Consider the following 21,090-nt stretch of genomic DNA (forward strand, 5'->3'; position numbering starts at 1 on the left):
CTCATTGATTGTGCTCAAACATGGAAATGGGAGCATAATGGCAACAAATCATTCCAAAAGAATGGCTTATCATGAGGAGTATTCAACCCCAAAATAAGAACAAAAACAAACAAGATCAAGCGTTGCATTTTGCATATCACCCTATCACATTGTGATGCCAAAGAAAGTAATGTCACATGCAAAAGTGACGTATCCCATCACAAAACCATCTTGAGGATAGTGTCTTGGCATTCCTTAAGTTCGTCCTATCTATACTTGCGACTATGGAACAATTTCCCCCATGAGGGACACTATCCAAGTGACACCTTACTACATGCACATTCTCATCATGTAACTTACTCTTTGCATCTCATTAATGCAAAGTATCTCTAAGTGGATCTTTAATTGTCCACCAATCGTTCTATTACCACAACACCTCTATGCATCTTCATGCCTTTACTTCATCACCAACACCCTAGATAGATGATTGAGATACTCTTTTATCTTATGACGTGGGATCCAGCCATTCCTTTTACTCCTCCCTCCATGGACACAATACTCCATCCAAAAAAAAGAGAGAAAAAGTACAAAGTGATTTAACATCACCTTTGAAGATCCTGGTAGGCTACTAGGCAACCCATATGTACCCTTTGTCCAATGCCCTCGCCTCTCTAGGGTGGCTTTTGAACTCCCAAGATAAGATAATCATCACCTTGTAAACTCGATAGGTTCTTGGGCGCCCAATATACACCCATTGACCAATACCCTCTCTACTTTGGGATTGGGCAACTCGTAGTAAACACAACGTGAGTTATGCTTGTGGTCTTTTTCTTGTTCCATTTTTTAGCCTGAGAAAGTGTTAAGCTACAAAACGAGCATTTCTCATTACACATTAATTAACTCATTTAAACAACCCCAGATTTCATAAATTACCAAAGTTTCTATATCCCATAAGCAAACACCCAAACTTCAAAAGAATCCACATCTATAAATAAGAGGCTACTCGACCACTTGCTCCATCCCTTATTTCACAAGTTATCCAAGTCTATCTCCCAATTCATCATCACACAGTTATCAACTCCTCTTGTTCCCCACTCATTCCTCACCATCTTTAGCTACTCTTATGCATAGCACATGGAATGAGAAATAGAAACCGAAAGCAAGAATGGAGAGGGCCATGAATTACCATTTCATGTGACAATATAGTCACATACAATAGGCATGAAACAAAAATTGGGAACGCAAAATGCGGATGAGAAATCCAAACCAGCCATTCCGTGTAATTATGTTGTTATGATCATCAGAAGGTTGCCAGCATCTACACTTGGTTCCAAATATTGTTATTATCACTCCATCCCTCTATTCAACTACTACAACCCCTGTTCAAGTGTTCCTACCTACTACCTAATCATTAGGACTTGATGGATCTTTTTTTTTTCCCTGCAAGTTGCCTTGCTAAAGTTTGTCATCTAGATGACTTTTTAAAATCATCCTGATCTATGTTTGCATCTACAATAGGTCACTCCTGCATTTTCGACATTTTTTTACATCAACCTCTACTCTAATTTGTGGTTACTACCCTCAAGACCTGTTTACGCTGGACAACACACATCAACATCTCCCTCATCTTGCTCCCACAAGAGCCACCGATTGTTGCATAGCTTTGCTCCTAAGCATTCGATATACAACATTTAGTACTTTTGATTAAATCATTCATTCATTGCTTACTTATTTTTATTTTTGTGTTTTTGCATTTATGCATTTGTATTTGATTTCACACTATATTAGTCATGGTCATATACTTGTGTTTTCTTTTGCAAACCCTAGCATATTTCCACAAGCTTCACTTTTGAGTATTCAAGGGGCAAGAGCCCCAATCGCACAAATACTCCATGTGAACATAGGTATCCCTACCCATGATGAGCCTTGTGGGTTTGAACCCACAACCTCTAGGTTATGAAACACAAGCTTTACCACTAAGCCATCACTTTGGAAACAAGGGACATTTTCAAACTTTCCCATGGACCTTACCTATTTGCAACTCCTATTTGGTGTTTTTAGCCACTATTACATACATGTATGCACGTGCCTATAAGTGTATGAGAGATTTTTGAATGAAACAAGCATTCCACTTTTTTAAAAATTTTAAAAAAATATGTATCTATATTATTTGACACAATAAAGCAAAAAGATGTGAATCAAAAAGGAAGTGGCAATAAGGATAATGTTGGATTTTTCCTTTAAAACCAATTGAAGTTTGTGAAATAGTAATCGTATGGCCATGAATCAATAGGAAACTAGTTTGAAATGAGAAGAAGCAACATAGAAATGGAACAGGCAACAAGAATAATCATTCCAATGATTAATTTGTCAAAAATGCATTCCAACCATTCCTAAGGGCTAGAACAAAATGAAGAATGCTCTCCACTCACAAATATTAAGACTTGACACTTCTCAAAATATAGACGCAATACCTCAAAATAAATCTAAGAATCATAAAGCTCTAGTGACTTTTTAGATTTAAGAGTCTATATCCCAAACACCACTTTTGTTCCTTGAAAAGCATAAATGGTAAGTCAAATAGTATGATTCAAAAACAGTACATTCCCTACAAATGTATAGATAATTTGTTACTTGAGCACATGGGCTTCAGCATGCAAAGCCATATTTATAACACATTCCTCGATGAAGAATGTTCTACCCTAATATAAAATTGCCATGTATCATGATGTAAAACCAACAATATCGCACTACGAGTTACTTGTAATATATATTACCTCATGGTACTTAGAGCCATTAGGTTGCACCCCATAATCTCCATGCTTTCGAGGAGATGATTCCACATTCTCATAACGATAATCTCCATTGTCTTCATACTCTGCCATGGGGAAGACCCCGTTCGTAGCTGAACACCCTCAAATGGCAAAAAGACCCTTTGCAACCAAATAACCCTGCTTTTCTAAGTAAAGCAACTCAAAGAAAACGATTTCCTGTCAATTAGAAATTTAGTCAAGCTGTAACATAAAATGCAAACAGAGAAAAAGCCATTACAAGAGGAGAATGTATCGTACCTATTTTAGATACGAAGTCTGTAACTCTTGTTGAAACTGCTATATACATGTTACCAATGCCTTTTGAAAAGAGACCTGCTTTTCCCAGCAAAAGCACAAACAGCATTATTTATATAAGATGTATCATGAATGCCAAGATGCGTTCTAAAAAGTAGTAATCGGATACAATAAGTCTCATTCGGAGGAAGGCACACGCCAACTATAATTAGCAGGACATTTGGAAGCAGCAAGTCTGCATATAGATAAGACACATGCAAAGTTTCCTCCGTATGTTTTTCGTCTAGTGCCTTATCGGGTTTCATCATCGTATCTGAGAGCAACCCGATACACTGCGTACTAGCTCCACATAACATTGCAGCTAAAGATGTAAGAATGTGTGTGTAAACCAATGTTATGACATCTCTTTAAGTTCTTGCTCGAAGATTCAGGCTATTTTCAAAACGGGCAGCTAGATCGTTCTAAAGATTGCATTGTACAGACCTTTATTTGCGTAACTCCTAAAGCCAACAAATCTTCGTAATGAGTGTATTCTCAGCGGGCGAAAATCCGGCTCTGGGAAGGCACAGATGCTGCATGTATATCGGACACCTCCAAAAAAGCAGAACCTCCAAAAAAGCAACCAGCTTTCAGAGCGCCGAAAGAACGATCGGCGCAAGGTCGATTAAAATTGATCAAATTCCTGTTTCTCGTCCAGTCTCCATACCCTGTACAACGCGCGCATAAACTGTCTCAGACTTGCTGCCAAACCTCGTGTCGATGTTGTCTATTCTGAAAATCGATCGGAAGGCGAAAACCACAGACAGTCTCACTTTAGGGTTATAGGATGAATCGTGTTACACGAAAACTTTTGTTTTTCTATATGACCAAACGCACTAGCCACTGCATAAAAACCTACATGAGGAACTTCTCTCTACACACCAAGAGGAAAGCCCCGCCCCATTAAAAAATTGAAGGGGCTTATTGAGACATGGCAAAGATATATAGGTACCAATTTTCACAGATCGTGGATACATTTGGAAGGGCAGTACTCCCTACCCAACTTGCATCATACACACCCAATCCAATGAAGACAAACATTCTAATCAATAAAAGATTATTACATTCAATGAGAATTGAACCCTCACCAATACAATGGAAGCCCATTGGCTACACCACAGGGCCATGCCCCACATTATGACAAAGGGCCAGCATTTCAGTGTGTAAACACGAGGCGGCCAATTTTTGGGATTTCTAGCTTGTCTAGGCGAGGAACTAGTGGTGTATAACTGCCCTTAGAGAGAATGATAGAGCTCGAATGGTGCTTTGCATTGGTGCTTATGGCACTTCATGTTGTAAGGCACACTTTAATATACAGTAAGAGGATTCATACAAAGGAATTGTATTTGGGCTCTCTCTCTCTCTCTCTCTCTCTCTCTCTCTCTCTCTCTCTCTCTCTCTCTCTCTCTCTCTCTCTCTCTCTCTCTCTCTCTCTCAGGGACATGAAATTTTGAAATTCTTTAATATTTTTTATAACATTTGATTAAGTTACTAATCAAATGTGCAAGATTGTTTAGCACATGTGTTGCGCATGGCACTTATTTCATAGTAATAGCCCAAGGACCCAAGGACGCAGTGGTGGATGTCAAAGGCAAAAGTTGTGATAAGTTATCTCGACTAGATTTTGGTGTCAATTTTGACCCTAGGACAGTTATTTGGCTAATAAGTATCAGTAGTAGCGACACTAGTAACTAGCATTATTTAATTAATGAATGTCAACCTAAGGGTCAAAGGAGATTTGGGACCACTCCAAGTTGCAAATGGCCTAGCCAATTTAATTATGAATGACACATTGAATTTTGGGCAAGGTCAGAAGGAATGAAAATAATTGTAAATTTATTTAATTGTAAGATAGTACCAAATTTTGGATTTAGAAGGTTACCACTTGGCACGAATACCCATGCAAATCGAGAAAACGTTTTTTTGGACTGTTGGAGGACATTCAAATCAATTTTCAACTTGAGAAGGAGAGAGAGAAGGTTGCTCGTCCATTTTCTCAACAAAAAATAGCAAATTATAATATGTGACAGCCATCTAGAGCCATCAACAGCAGGCAAACCACAACATGAGAAGGCCCATCCACAGGATTGGTGGTATCATCATTGCCTAGCAATAGCATTTTGGTGCTTATAGTGGAAGCTCATGCTCAATCAAAAAAGACCCACGGACCGCTTATTGCTTCAAGCGTTTCAAGGAACAACAAATGGCTATCTCTTATCTAGCCAACACACCTTCGATCCTGAGCTTACCTTGATGCCCAAATGAGTAGCCTCCTTCCTCAAGCAAGCTGGTAGCTCCACAAATTGAGATGCAATCTAAAGCAACCTCAAGACTCCTCCTTTGAGCTCCATCCTCCATAGCCGTGCGCAATACAATAGAAGAAAATAAAAGAGAAGAGAAGAGAAGAAATAATGGAGAGCTTCTTCTCCATGATCCCTCACCCTCGCTCCCTTGCTCCCTCATGCCCTCTCTCAAGCACACAGTAAGCAAAAAGGAGAGAAGAAGAGATCACTTTTTCCACTCACCAAAGAATGGTCGGACATCTTGCCAAGGTCCTATTTCTCCGTTCCCTTCTAGTTGCCTTATCCCTTCACCCTTGTCAGTTTAGACTTTACAACTTGCAAGGGAGGGAGCGTGATGCTCTTATAAGATGAACATTGCACTTTGCACTTTTCTTGTGAGAGCCCTCGAAGGTTCTCCTTCATCCTTGAGAGAGCATTCTTTATCTTTGAGAGAGCCTCCTTGATCCTTGAGAGGATCTCCTTCATCTTTGAGAGAACCTCCTTCATCCTTGAGAGGACCTTGTTAGAATATTCAGTGGTCGCCCCCATTTTTTCTAAGCTTGCCTTCTCCTCCACTTTTCCTGCCTAGGCAGAATGAGCTTCTTCATTCACTTTTTGACTTGGGTTTTATTGGTCTTCCTCTACTTCTTTTTTGTCGCATGGTCCGTGTCCGTGTCCGTGACATGTCTTGTAACATTACTTCCCTCCTAGATGAGTGCTAGTCCCATGGCACTTGCGGGTTTAAACTGAGAAAGATTTGGTGAGTTGATAGGCGGTCACATGCATTAATGATGATGGGGCCTCCGAAGTTGGTGGCTTGCAATGTTGGAGATACATGCAAAGAAAATAAGGTGCATTGCTTGGAGGTGTGTCTATCTTACCGTGTGGTGCCTTGTGCTCGTGCTAGTGGAGTTGGGAATTGGGTTGCAAGCATGGGTGTTGTCCCACACTTGAGGGCCCAATTCGTGCATAAGGGTGGTGCGATGAATGTGGCTTAAGGAGACATGTCTAACCATAGGTTAGGGTGACCTCCCTGGGTATGTTCTGCCCTTGATCTGCCCTAAGCGTAATGTGGGGAATCAAAATGGGCTAGGGGGTTAGGGACAGAGCCGGTCGACCAAAGCTACCGGAGGTTCCTAACTTGAGGACCCCTAAGGGCAGTGACTGCGACCTACATGCGATTCATTTTCCTTGGGATTTCGTCAAGTGAGCTCTTACTCTTTTCTTTTCTCTCTCTTTTTTTCTTTTCTTTTTTTCCTTCTCTTTTTTTAAAATATATAATTAGACGAAGATCTAGTCCTCCGTTGCTAGATATAGGAGAGGGAGAGGTCAGGGGCTTAAGAGATTTATTAAGAAATCTCTAGCTTTGCATATATCCTTTGAGGTTCATTCATGCCTGGAGAGGAGTGGTGAAAAGAAAAGGATGATTACAATGTGAAGTGGCTATCATTCATATCTTTCAAGAGGGCTAAGCCGAAAGAGAAGAGGAGTGTAGCTCACATCATTAATCTAGTCATCGTGCAGCCATCTATGCCATTGGGATAAAAAGAGAGGCTATCATTCATATCTTTCAAGAGGGCTAAGCCGAAAGAGGAGAGGAGTGTAGCTTGCATCATTAATCTAGTCATCGTGCAGCCATCTATGCCATTGGGATAAAAAAGAGCGGTGATAGGCATTACTCTTGGAACGTAGGCTCCTATTTTGATAGTATTCTAAGTAATCTAAGGCAATTACATGTAGTTAGGAAGGTTGGGTCTGGGCATGAAGTGAATTCGTTGGAGGAAGTGGGTTATGGAGTCATATAGATCTTGTAGTGCAAAGGTGAGGGCTTCTTCAAGATTTGTGGCATTGACATTGTATATTCTGGGGAATTCATATCAGCCATGGTTGTCATGGTCGTAATCCACTCTTACCCTTCTTGGATATGGCATGAAAGTGGGGTTATTTCTTTCGAAGGGTAGCGTGTTGCAAAATGACATCAAGGCATCAGTGTTACCCTCCTAGATGCGCCTCCTCCACTTCAGTTGGCATTCATAGCCCTTTATTGTTTTTGGCACTTCGTAAACTTTGTTTTCCCAGTAATCTAGAGTCTATGTTCCCCATTGGGTAGGATTTCTCTCTCTCCAAAGGTCCACCTATCTCCTAGCCTCCATGCAACTTCGATCACCTCTTCTACTACCTTGAGTGATAATACCCTACTTAATGTGGTGGGGAATTAGAAATCGAAGTCAAAGGGCTCGCAATTGTTCTCCCTTTGCTCTCAGAATATGAGTTCAACATTATAGTTTACTGGGAAGCAGTCTTCTCTCAGCGGAATGGGCGTTGGCATCACTAGTGGTTGTATGTTCAACCTTCTTCAGGCAAGCTCAAGCATTTGCTTTCTCTTCTTTTTTAGCGCAACCTTCTTGGTAGTAGGGGTGTTTATCTTTGGTTGCTCCTTTGGTTAGGGGGGAATATACACACTCGACTTTCTTATATACTTAAAAGATATATGGTGAATATTATGCTGGTGTAGAGAGAGAACAGATGAGAGAAAAGAAAGATGTAGAGGGAGAGCGATAGAGAGAGCTTGACAAGACATTAGGGATTGGAAGATGAGCCTGTCCTCCCCTTGTGGAGTTATACTATTGACAAGGACCAAGCTCCTCCATTACACATAAACCTGTTCTTAACTCGTAGATCTTGGGAACAATATCACGGTTCCTTGCACGGTATACAACCGGCTAACACTTGCATAACTTGGAAGTTGGCACCTTTTGATCCTTCTTGAGTCTCTCCTACATAATATGTGTAGGGCTCTCCTCTTGGAGCTTGATTTCAGGAGAGCTTCTGTAGCACTTGCACATTCTCTCCTACATAATATGTGTAGGGATCTTCTCTTGGAGCTTGATTTCACCAGAGCTTCCGCGGCACTTGCACCTTCTCTTCTCCTCTGGGAACTTGATTTCAATAGAACTTCTGCAACACTTGCACCTTCTCTTCTCCTCTTGGAACTTGATTTCAATAGAGCTTCTGCAACACTTGTACCTTCTCTCCTACAGGATATGTGTAGGGATTTTAGCAAAGCTTCCACAGCACTTGCACCTTCTCTTCTCCTCTTGGAATTTGATTTCAACAGAGCTTTTGCAGGACTTGCTCCTTCTCTTCTCCTCTTGGATGTATGCAAAGTGATGCTTCCTTCACCTCCATCTGGAAAGTGTTGTAGTTCTCTCTCAGTCGCCGTAAACTGAGCGTCCAATGGGGGATAATTCTTAAACTTAACCAGATACTTCCGTAATACCTTACCTAACCTTAGAGTATTGTCCTGATGGTGTAAATTTCTTTCAGGCAGAAGGAACTCTTCTGTTTCTTCTATGTCAAGTAAATCTTCCTTGATTGGTTCTATTAGAGGTTCTCCAATATATGAACATAGCAAACTTATATGGAAAGCATTATGAATGTTCCAATGACTTGGTAGATCTAAGCAAAAAGTCACATTGTTTATCTTATCTGTGATATTAAAAGGGCCATAACAAAGATTAGAAAGTTTAACCACTTTACCATTTTGACCTTTCTACTTCTTCAAGCGAGCCTTCTCAGACTTAAGAAGAACATGCTGTCCCAATTTGAGATCTAACTTACGACAATGCTTATCAGCTTTGCGTTTATGCTTTTCTTGTGTCCTTTGGATAGCAGCTTTTACTTGAGTGAAAGCTGTATCAATGTCTCTAACAAACTCATCTACTGCAAAGATATTATCCTTGGTAAGAAGAATGGGTGGTAAATGTGAAAGGTAAGAAGGATTGAAGCTTGCACGCGAGAGCTATGGCGGGAGAGCAAGAGTAAGAAAGAGAGACACAAGAAATGGGAACTCCAACAACCACAATGTGTAGTCGAGCCTTTCTTTATTCAAACTGTCACTAAAAGAATAAAGAATAAGTGACTGTGACGGGCGCCCGCCACTTGCAGTGTGTAGTGGCAGGTACTGTCAATGTAATAATACACAGGTGGCTAGGCGAAGGTGCCTTTACCCCCAACAACCTCCCACTTAAAGGCGGATCTGCTCCAGTGAAAGAGAGAAAAAAGAAAAGATAGTACAATATGTACACATGTACAACAGGATGAGGAAAAAGACATCATCTCATCCAATGCCCATCAATCTCCTGAGAAAGGCAAAGCTCTCAAACAGTAGTGAGGCTCTTCGTAAGCAAGTCTGCAGGATTCTACTCAGTCAGAATCTTGACAAGGCCAACAGACCTGTCCTCAATGACCTTGCAATGAAGTGATACCTCACCTCTATATGTTTCGTCTTTGCATGGAAGGTTGGATTCTTGGCTAACTGAATGGCACTCATAAGATCCGAATGCAGTGTAGGCATAGCATCTGTCTTACCAAGGTCTGCAACCAAACGGCCTAACCAGGTACCCTTTTTGCAAGCCTCTGTGGCTGCAATATACTCAACCTCTGTAGTAGAAAGGGCCATACACTTCTGTGCCCTGGACATCCAAGAGACAGCCCCTCCAGCATAAGTGAACACATAGCTAGAAGTGGACTTTCTACTATCTGCATGTCGTGCATAATCAAAGTTAGTCTACCCCACGACTCCTGTATATTGGCTACCATAACAAAGACACATATCTGCTATACCTTTCAGGTACCTCATGATACCCTTCACAACATCCCAATGTTTCTTGTAAGTGTAGCCATATAACGTGCCACAACCCCAACTGCAAAAGCAATATCTGGACGGGTGGCTATCATGGCATACATAAGACTGCCCACGGTTGATGCATAGGGAATCTTGGCCATCTTGGCCCTCTGCTCATCTATCTGCGGACAATCGGCCTGTGAAACCTTCACATGAGAAGGTAATGGACAGCCAATAGGCTTAACATCTTGCATGCGGAAGCGCTCAAGGACTTTATGTGCATACTTCCTCTATGACAAATAGAGGAGTCCCTGAGATCTATCGCGCGTGATGCGCATACCAAGTATATGAGAGGCATGTCCCAGATCTTTCATCTCAAAGCTCTTCTTGAGCTGAACCTTAAGAGCATTGAGCTCCTCATGAGCTATCCCTGCTAAAAGCATGTCATCCACATAGAGTATCAAAGTCCAACCGTCACGGGCTTTCTTCTGTACAAGCACGGATCCATAACACTACGGCTGTAACCCTGTGACTGCATGAATGCATCAAACTTATGGTACCATTTCCTAGGTGCCTGCTTCAAGCCATATAGACTCTTCTTTAGCTTGCACACTAGGTGTTCCCTGCCAGGGTCTGCAAAGCCCTTAGGTTGCTCCATGTAAATCTCATCATGAAAGTCTCCATGTAGAAAAGTCGTCTTGACATCCATCTGGTACAAGTCCAAGTCAAGCTATGCAACCAAGGCCAAGACTAAGCATAGGGTGGTCATCTTGACCACGGGAGAAAAGACTTCATCAAAGTCAACACCATGCTCTTGCTTAAAACCCTTAGCAACCAATTGAGCCTTGTATGGTTGCTTAGGGTGTCCAGGGGTACTTTTCAGCTTGTACACCCACTTGCATGGCAAAGCCTTCTTACCTTGAGGCAAGGAAACCAAATCCCAAGTCTTATTCTTATGCAATGAGTCAAGCTCAGACTACATAGCCCTCTCCCAAGAGTGACAATCACCCCTGCGCATAGCCTCATCATAAGTAAGAGGCTTTCCTGCATCTGTAACCAGTACATAATCCATAGAGGGCACAAAATGGTCAAGAGGTCGTCTATCTCTAGTAGAACACCTCAATCTAGGCTCTGCTGCCTGACCGACATCTTGTCTAACATTAGCATGTCTAACATCTAGGCCATGAGCATCAGGTGATGCTGCATGCCTTGGCCGTGGAGCGAGTTGAACGGGAGCAGGTGGCTCCTCTTGAAAGATAACTCTGCATATTTCAACCACTTTCTCAAGCTGCATAAGCATTTTATCCTCATGAAAGATGACATCATGGCTGCGGATCACTTTCTGCGCCTGCGGATCCCATAGAAGGTAACCCATCTCTCCTGCATCTCCATAGCCAATAAAAATGCATTTGACACTTTTAGGATCCAACTTATTGCGTTTGTCCTTGGGCACATGGTAGAATGGCTCATAGCCAAAGACACGCAAATGATCATAAGAGGGGGGGTTTGCCTGCCTATACCTCCTCTGCAACCTGAAAGTCAATGCCATTGCTAGGTGACCTATTAATGAGATGCATTGCAGTAGTAACTGTCTCAGCCCAAAAGTGTTGCGGTAAGTCAGCTTGGCTTAAGCATGCTATGGACCCTTTCCTGAATGGTCCTATTCATGCATTCAGCCATACCATTCTGGGGTGGGGTGTAAGGGGGGGTCAACTGACGCTTAATACCCTGCTTATCACAAAACTGCTCAAAAGCACGTGAGACATACTCAACCCCATTATCTGACCGTAGGCATTTGAGCCTTTTCCCAGACTGGTTCTCTACCAATGCAAGCCAATGCTGAAATGTGTCTAAGACATTGGATTTTCTCTTTATGGGATAAGCCCAAACCTTATGTGAGTAATCGTCTATGAAAGCAACAAAGTACTTTGTCCCACCAAGTGACTGACAGGGCATGGGCCCACATACATCTAAGTGCAGAAGAGCCAAGGGCTCACCCATGCGTTTCTTACCAGACTTTTTATGCGTATTTTTAGTCTGCCTGCCATACAAACAATAATCACAAGAATTGAAATGCAAAGAGTCAAAAGGCGGAAGATATTGCAAAGCACTGAGCATTTTCATTCCTTTAAGAGACATATGCCCCAAACAAGCATGCCAAAGGGATACATGGGGAATAGAACCCACAGACAAAACATGATCCAATGTAGCTCCTGATATAAGTAAGGGATAGAGACTGCCAGACTTGGTACCTCTTGCAAGTACAAGCCTGCCACCACGAGTAATCTTCCATGCAGAGTCTCCAAAAGACACAAAATACCATGCATCATCAAGCTATCCAGCTGACATAAGGCTGCGTGTCAACACAAGTACATGGCGTACATCATGTAAAAAAAAAGAGTTGCCAAAAGGAAATTGTAGTCGAACATCTCTAATGCCCACAATATCAAGAGACCTGTCATCACCAAGACGCACAGAACCAGACATGGTATGATAGGTATGAAACCAATCTTGACAGGGTGTCACATGAAAGGATGCACCCGAATCCAAGAGCCAGCACTGTGCATACATAGAATGTATCTCTGAAGTCTGTAAGGCATCACGTGCAGAAGCTGCAAGTATGTAATCATTATTTGAATCAGTGGCTTGTATGACATTAACCTCTTCTATATTCACACTGGACTTTGCAGGTACAATACTGTGCTCAGAAGACTTTTCCTACACTTTTTCTTTTCCCTTTTCCTTGTGCTTATCATCGCACATTTTATGGCACTACGGCCTAATATGTCCTGCTTTCCCACAATAATGATAGATAAGGTCAAACTTTCGTCCATGGGACTTATTGCAACCACGTGACTTGGACCCGGACTTTTGAGTGTCCCTGCCCTTATGATCATTATCATGCATGCCATGTCTACCACCTATAACGCTCAATGCATGTGAAGAGCGGGAAGCATCATTGTTTCTCCAGTTGATTTTCTCAATCAATAAAGCGCTCTCAACATCTTTGATTTTCAACCCATCAAGCTTGTTCGTGCATCTCGCCAGTGTGCAGTGGCGGTGACTGTCAGTGTAGTAATACACGGGTGGCTAGGCGGAGGTGCCTTTACCCCCAACAACCTCCCACTTAATGGCAAATCTGCCCTAGTGAGGAGTGAAAAGAAAAAGAAAAAGACAATACAACATGTACACATGTACAACAGGATGAGGAAAGACGTCATCTCATCCCACGCCCATCAACCTCTTGAGGAAGGCAAAGAGCTCTGTAGAGAGGCTTTTTGTGAGCAGATCTGTAGGATTCTGGTCAGTCGAGATCTTGACAAGATCAATAGACTTGTCCTCAATGACCTCACGTATGAAGTGATACCTCACCTCAATGTGTTTCGTCTTCACATGGAAGTCCGGATTCTTGGCTAACTGAATAGCACTCATAGAATCCGAATGTAGTGTAGGGATAGCATCAATACCAAGGTCAGCAACCAAACATCCCAACCAAATGGCCTCCTTGCAAGACTCAGTAGCTGCAACATACTCGACCGCTATAGTAGAAAGGGCCGTGCATTTCTGCACCTTGGACATCCAAGAAACAGCACCTCCAGCATATGTGAATATATAGTGGGAAGTGGACTTCCTACTATCTGAATGCCCTACATAACCAGAGTCAGTGTACCCCACGACTCCTGTATCCTAGCTGCCATAGCATATGCACATATCTGCAGTGCCCTTCAGGTACCTCATGATACCCTTCATGGCATCTCGATGCTTCTTGCTAGGTGTAGCCATATAGCGTGCCACAATACCAATTGCAAATGCAATATCTAGATGAGTGGCTATCATGGCATACATAAGACTGCCCAGTGCGGATGCATAGGGAATCTTGGCCATCTCGGCCCTTTGTTCATCTATCTGCGGACAATTAGCTTGTGATACCTTCACATAAGAAGGCAATGGACAGCCAATAGGCTTCTCAACAACTCTCTCAGGCTGCCTATGCATCTTGTCTTCATGGAAGACTACATCATGACTGCGGATGACTTTCCACGCCTGCGGATCCCAGAGACGGTAACCCATCTTGCCTGCATCCCCATAACCAAGGAAAATGTATTTGACACTCTTAGGATCCAACTTACTTCTCTTGTCCCTGGGCACATGGCAAAATGCCTTACATCCAAAGACACATAGATGCGCATAAGAGGGAGGTTTTCGGGTCCATACCTCCTCAGCAACCTGGAAATCCAAACCACTAGAAGGCGATCTGTTTATTATATGCATAGCTATACTAACTGCCTCAGCCCAAAAGCTCTGTGGTAGGCCTGCATAGCTAAGCATACTACGTACACGCTCCTGGATGGTTCTATTGATCCACTCAGCCAAACCATTCTGGGGGGTGTAGGGGGCAGTCAACTGACGCTTAATACCCCTCTCATCACATAACTGCTCAAAAGCATGTGAGACATACTCACCCCCATTATCTATCCTTAGGCATTTTAGCCTATACCTAGGCTGGTTCTCAACCAATGCAAGCCATCTTTGAAACACATCCAAGACATCGGATTTCAGCTTAATGGGATAAGCCCAAACTTTCCGTGAAAAATCATCTATGAAAGTAACAAAATACTTGGCACCACCCATAGACTGACAAGGCATGGGCCCATAGACATCCGAATGTACCAATGCCAAGGGCTTACTCATGCGTGGCCTACCAGATTGTTTATGAGTAGACCTAGTCTGCCTGCCATAAAGACAATGCTCACATAAATCAAAACATTCATAATCAAGGGGTGGTAAGTACTACAAACCAGAAAGCATTTTCATTCCCTTCAAAGACATATGGCCCAAATGGGCATACCAAAGAGATACATGTGGGATAGAACCCACAGACAAAAAATGATCAAGAGAAGAAGCTGATACAATCAAGGGATAGAGGCTGCCAGCCTTGGTACCTCTCGTAATCACAAGTCTGCCACGAGTGATCTTCCATGCAGAGTCTCCAAAAGATACATGATAACCTACGTCATCAAGTTGTCCAACTGACATGAGACTGCATGTCAAAGCAAATACATGACGTACATTGTGCATAACAAAACTGCTGCCAGAAGGAAACTGCAGCCTAACATCATCAATGCCCACAATATCAAGAGAGCTGTCATCACCCAAGCGCACAGAACCCGAAACAGTACGGTATGAATGAAACCACTCTCGGCAAGGTGTCACATGAAAGGACGCACCTGAGTCCAAGAGCCAACACTGTGCATACATAGAGTGTATCTTTGTCATCTGCGAAGCACTAGAAGAAGCTGCAAGGATATAATAATCATCATCAACATCAACATCAACATCCTCAGGCTGCATAACATTGATCTCTTCAATTTTAACACTGGACTTTGTAGGCACTATGCTGTGATTAGAAGACTTATCTTGCACTTTGTCTTTCCCCTTATCTTTGCGTCTTTCATTGCGCAGTTCATGGCATTGTGGCCTAATATGGCCCTTTTTCCCACAATGGTGACAAGTAACATCTGCATTCCTGCCACGGGATTTGCTACGTGACTTCCCACAAGAGTTGGATCGAGAATTCTGAGAATCTCGTCCACTGCCACTACCACTACCATCATTCCTGCCTCTAACTGTCATAGCATGTGACACATGAGAGGCATCCAAATTCTTACTGTTAACCTCTTCCTGTAGAAGAGCACTCTCAACATAAGATAATTTCAAGGTAGCAGTAGAGGCACATAATGCAGTGCGGAATACATCCCATGACTCATTAGGAGTACCAAGCAAGAAAAGAGGAGTCATATCCTCTGCAAAAGTGATGTCATGTGAAGTCAAGTTCTTGAGTATAGCATGGAACCGGCTCAAGTGAGCAGACATAGTCACATTCTCCTTCATGCGCAGATCCATAAGCTGCTTTAGCCAATACATCTGACTCGCCGGACTTTTCTTGTCATAGAGATTCTTGATTTTATCCCACAACTGCCATGCACTTTGTTCTTCCTCAAAGACATTGTAATGAACCTGTTCTGTGAGAGATAATACAATAGTGGACTAACTCATCAAGCTCAAGCCATTCCTCATCTGGCATAGTTGCAGGCGGATGCCCGCTCAACCTCAAAGGTTTGATCTGCGATTTCTGCACCAACACCTGCAAAATCTGGCTCTTCCAATAAGAGTAATTCGTACCATCAAGCTTAGTGATGTTGAAAATAGCATGTTCAGTGGACGAACTCACCATAATGCAGGCTGGAAGACTGTAGACAATTCAAAATTGCTTGCTATTTACTGTAGAAAATGACAAAAAAATCAATAAAATTGAGAGAAAATGGTGAGAAAAGTGTAACTAAAGCTTCTGCCCACCAAGTACTAATGAAAGTACATCATTTCAGAATATTTCAGCATGAAAAATCCATGTCAGTCCATACATATATGCTTGCTGTAATAAATTACAGATTTCAGTAAATGAGAGCTAACAGTGCCAAAATCGGATCCCAAGTCAATCAGATACTTCCAAGACTAAAGCTGGCATCATGTGGGCATAACATAGGCATATGACAGTCGATAAGCATGAATCCAACACCCAAACATGTCATACAAACATCTGCTAGTGAGTAGGCACACCCCCTAGTCAACAGGGCAAAGTGTTCCTGCCACTACCAAGACTTGACACAAGTAGGTGTTAGCTCACAAAGAGAGGGACCCAAAGCAAAGAGTCAACTCATAAGTATCAGATGAACCAAGACATATGAACCATGCATCATCCTGAAGGGTAAAAAATCCCAAATAGTCTCAAAAGCTCAAAGAGCATAGATTGCCTGCTCAATGGTTGTCAAGCATCCAAAGACGCTCCCATTGGCACAAAAGCTATAAATATCAAGCAACAAAGCTCGAACATAGCATGTGCAAGCACTAGTGACAAGTGTCCAAGATCAAGCATCAATGGTACATCTCGGACATGTAGGCGGTAGAGCATCCATAAGCATGTAAAACATCAAGTACATCCCAAGATACAACTCTGGCAAGCCAATAGATAGCTCAAGTAAGCTCTGGGAATCCAAGGTCAAGCCAAGGCCGAGCTCTAGTAGCAATAGGCTCCAAACAATGTAACTAGCATGTAGTAATGGCATAGGCTAAGCATGTAAAGACCGGTTAGACATAAGCAACATACATGCCATAAGTACATCCAAGACGGAGCATCCAAATGCTTTGCAAAGCTAGCTCAAGCTCAACCAACGATCCTGAATCAAAACCAATCTCTATGTCGAGCCCCAAGTGTCAATACATCACCATATATGCCCGAAACGTAGCCCGAAAAGCATAGGCATAAGCATACATGAGTAAAATGAATTCAGCCCAATTGTGTACAGCAGTGATTTACTGTTCAAAATTGAGAATTTCAGCACCAAAATCAGCTCCAAATGGTTGCCAAACAATCGGCATACATTCCCCTAACATCCGAACATCAAACAGGACCAACAAGACATCAAATGACAATGCCAAACAAGCTGTAGCATCAAATGTCAGTGTAACACTGTCATAAACTGCCTGTGGACTATTATGACAGTCCCAAAATAGTGTTAAATTAGTCCGAATGCTATGCCAACACATCAACCATCAAGACCAAGCATCAAAGCATGTTCATATGCCCGAAATGGAGCCTTTCCAAGTGTCAACGGAGGGGGAGAGCTGCTGTTGTGATTGTCAATGCTGAAGACACATATGGGAGGGCTGCGTGATTCTGCCAACTGTAAATCCTAGTCATGGGGCTATAAAAAATGGTGGCCAAGCTTCGGAGGGGTCTGGTTAAAGCCAAGGAAGGCCTCAAACAAGCTCCAGCAAGGGGAGAGCAACCCACATATGAAACGAGAGCTGGGAGTGTAATGGCTGCCCTGTTTCAACAGGGCCAAAAACTAAGATAAACCCTATAAAGAGTGAAGCAATAACTCTGTGTGAATGCCTTGAGGATGTCCAAAGGGGTCGAGAAGGTGCTCGGGAAGCTGGGGAGTGACGGGAGCTCGAAGAAGTCGGATATGGCTGCTGGGAAGGAGACCCAATGCGAGTGGGGAGTCGATGGGAAGCTGAGAATGCCAAGAACCAAGCTCAAGAGTTGGGAAGTTGAGTTCTGATACCAATTGAAAGGTGAGAAGGATTGAAGCTTGCACTCGGGAGCTATGGTGGGAGAGCAAGAGCAAGAAAGAGAGAGACAAAAAATGGGAACTCCAACAGTCACAATGTGTGACCGGGCCTTTCTTTATTCAAACTGTCACTAAAAGAATAAAGAATAAAGTGACGGTGATGAGCGCCCGCCATCTACAGTGTGTAGTGGTGGTGACTGTCAGTGTAGTAATATACGGGCGGCTAGGCAGAGGCACCTTTACCCCCAACATTGTGTATCATTGGATTCATTGTGCTCATAGTTCTAGAGCTTATATCTGCTTGTGGTGTTGAAGTGTTAGAGGCTTGCTCCTTGTTAGGAACAAGGCTATGACTTTGTAGGTTCCACTTTAGTTTTGGAAGGGGTATTTGCAATTTCAATGGAGTGGTCTATCTTACAGTCAAAGGTGACTAGTCACTCGGATCCTCAAAATGATTAGAGGTAGTCTTAATCTTAGGATTTTCAATTGTGTTTTTGAAAATGCTCTCAAAGGGAGGTTGTTGATCTTTTGAATCCTTTTTCTTGAATTGAATAGGGAGATAAAGGTTCTTTGGACTCGAGAGATTTGGAATGTTTGGAGATATTATTTGGGAGATAAAGGTTATTTGGACTTGGGAGACTTTAGGTCTTTGAACACTACCTTAGGCTATTGTTGTTGGCACACTCACTTGATGGCTCTATTACATTCATCTTTGAACTTCCTCTCTCAACTTAAGTAGCATCCATCTTTGGACTTTCTCTTTCAACTTGAGCAGCATCACAGGGATGTGGTTACTTTGTTTACTCCTTTTGACTTGACGACTTCTTAGACATTGTTGGTGTTTGTGGTGGAGTAGCAAATCCATCATATTGATGCATCTTGGTAGTTATAGCTCAAGCATATCAAGAACTAGCTTTTTAATCTTCTCCTTGGACTTGGACTTGGTCCTTGATCTAGATTTGGTTTCTTTCTCATTTTCCTTGATTTTGATAAACCTTAGATTGTGGACAATAGAAGTGGTCATGTAGGTGGAAACTAGGTCCATAGTTTTCCCACATAACACCATTGAGCTTGGAATAGCACTTTGAGAACCCATCGTAGCTTTGTACTAACTCTTTGTTGGCTCTTTGGATTATATGTCCTCGATGTTTTCTTTCTTTTGGATGATTTTTTTTTCATTGCAACCCTAGAAGTTCATATAATGTTTAGCTATTTGAGTCTCCTTTTTTGTTTTAGGAGGATTTCTACTAAGTTGTTCTGTTTTCTTTCTCTTGTGCCTTAACGAATTCTTTCAGCACCACAAGGCTATCCTCATTAGGGATTTGGTTTGACTCTGAGGCTGGTCTCTTACCCTTCTCTTAAAATGAGATAAGGGTGCCTTTACCACCAAAAGCTATGATTATCTTGATGCCCATGAAGGTTAAGTCTCTTTGGTGTGCTTTATAGTCAACTTCACAATGAGTTGCATGCTTGAAAATTCTTCCAAGAATGGATTCCATTTCCACATCTTCCAAATTTGGAAGCACATAGAACATGATTCATATGCTTTGTTTTTTTGTAGTCATGAGAGTTTTGCATTTTCCTAGGAGAGAATATGGTGATGTTCTATAAGGTTTAATAACTACATTTGTCAGGACAAGTGTAGGTTGTCCAATCTCATCCTATACATCAAAAGTTAAAAGGTTAAAGTTTAAACATTCATCAATGAGAACATCAATGATCAGCTCTTAGTTAATAGTTAGTTTGACCTAAGGTATGCTTGATGTATTAGCTTTTCAACGTTTGTGCCTTTGACCTTTCAAGTGCTAGGCTTTATAAAACTAGGTGGGGTACTATCGGATACCTTGCATTCAAAACAATCTTGATACATGTAAGTGATGCCATACGTTCTCTACTCCTTGCTCAAATTCTGTCCACTGTGCTGTGTAATTTCTATAGTGTCAAACAACCTACAACTTGAAATTACTTATTCTTAATAGTCTATCATACATTATCAATGCTTGATAACCTATATACACATGTGGTTGATAGCCTTGACTTGTTTTGTAGTTTCTAAATAGCATGTGAAGAATTGTATAAAAAGAATGAAACAATTGTGCAACACTTATAGGTAAACAATAGAACGGAGTAGACTAAATCCTTCTGGGCTATCCTTGAGAATTTATCAATCTCTTTGTGTATGTCGAATGTCGTCCAAAATGGAAACTGTGAAGATTTTTATTGGTGAAATTAGCTAGAGACTCCATTTCACTCTGATACCAGTTGTTGGAGCTATAAAGAGAGAGAGAGAGAGAGAGAGAGAGAGAGAGAGAGAGAGAGAGAGAGAGAGAGAGAGAGAGAGAGAGAGAGAGAGAGAGAGAGAGAGAGAGAGAGAGAGAGAGAGAGAGAGAGAGAGAGAGAGAGAGAGAGAGAGAGAGAGAGAGAGAGAGAGAGAGAGAGAGAGAGAGAGAGAGAGAGAGGATCTTATATTTGTGGTGCCTCCCATAGTTCTCTTGAGAGAATCACCTTATTGTCTTATCTCTAAAAGAATAAAAAATGAGCATATACATATAGTTACAATTAGCGATAAGATGGGTGGATGGCCACATTGGCCTTTACCCCAATAGTTTCTTTAAAATTGGTTCTTGAAATGAGAGAATCACATTGTAACTTTCCTTAGTGGGCTTACACACAAAATAATATCCATACTTCACAAGCTGAGAAGGGAAGAGACATCAACAATCTATTTCCTTTCCTTACTTTCCATTAGCAAGTTTACATATAAATAGAGTCAGATCTAAACTTTATGGGTGAGATTGAAAGGGATATCAACAAGATATGTCATTCCCTTACTTTCATTTTTTTCCTCATGAAAGTTTTCAAAACCCTTTAAGACTATCTCAAATTAACCTCAATTTACATTAAACACATCTTTTTTTAATGAAGACATGTGTGCACTTCAATGCATATGATTTGAACCCATG

At 41.9% G+C, this 21,090-nt stretch overlaps 1 protein-coding gene across 1 annotated transcript in view; it reads right to left on the reverse strand.

Annotated features, from left to right (window-relative positions):
- Positions 1-3,709, reverse strand: part of LOC148018428 (splicing factor U2af large subunit A-like) — a 49,055-nt gene extending 45,346 nt beyond the window's left edge. Inside the window, exons 1-3 of the mRNA XM_087661712.1 lie at positions 3,531-3,709; positions 3,051-3,125; positions 2,757-2,857 (exon numbers count right to left, since the gene is read on the reverse strand). Of these exons, the coding sequence (XP_087517838.1) occupies positions 2,757-2,857; positions 3,051-3,099 (150 nt within the window). The 5' untranslated portion in view covers positions 3,100-3,125; positions 3,531-3,709. The remainder of the gene's footprint in view (positions 1-2,756; positions 2,858-3,050; positions 3,126-3,530) is intronic.
- Positions 3,710-21,090: the final 17,381 nt, after the last annotated feature.

The sequence above is a fragment of the Lygodium microphyllum genome, chromosome 21 (genome assembly GCF_053477565.2).
Source record: "Lygodium microphyllum isolate KBCC chromosome 21, Lygodium_microphyllum_v1.1.10, whole genome shotgun sequence".
Lineage (NCBI taxonomy): Eukaryota > Viridiplantae > Streptophyta > Polypodiopsida > Schizaeales > Lygodiaceae > Lygodium > Lygodium microphyllum.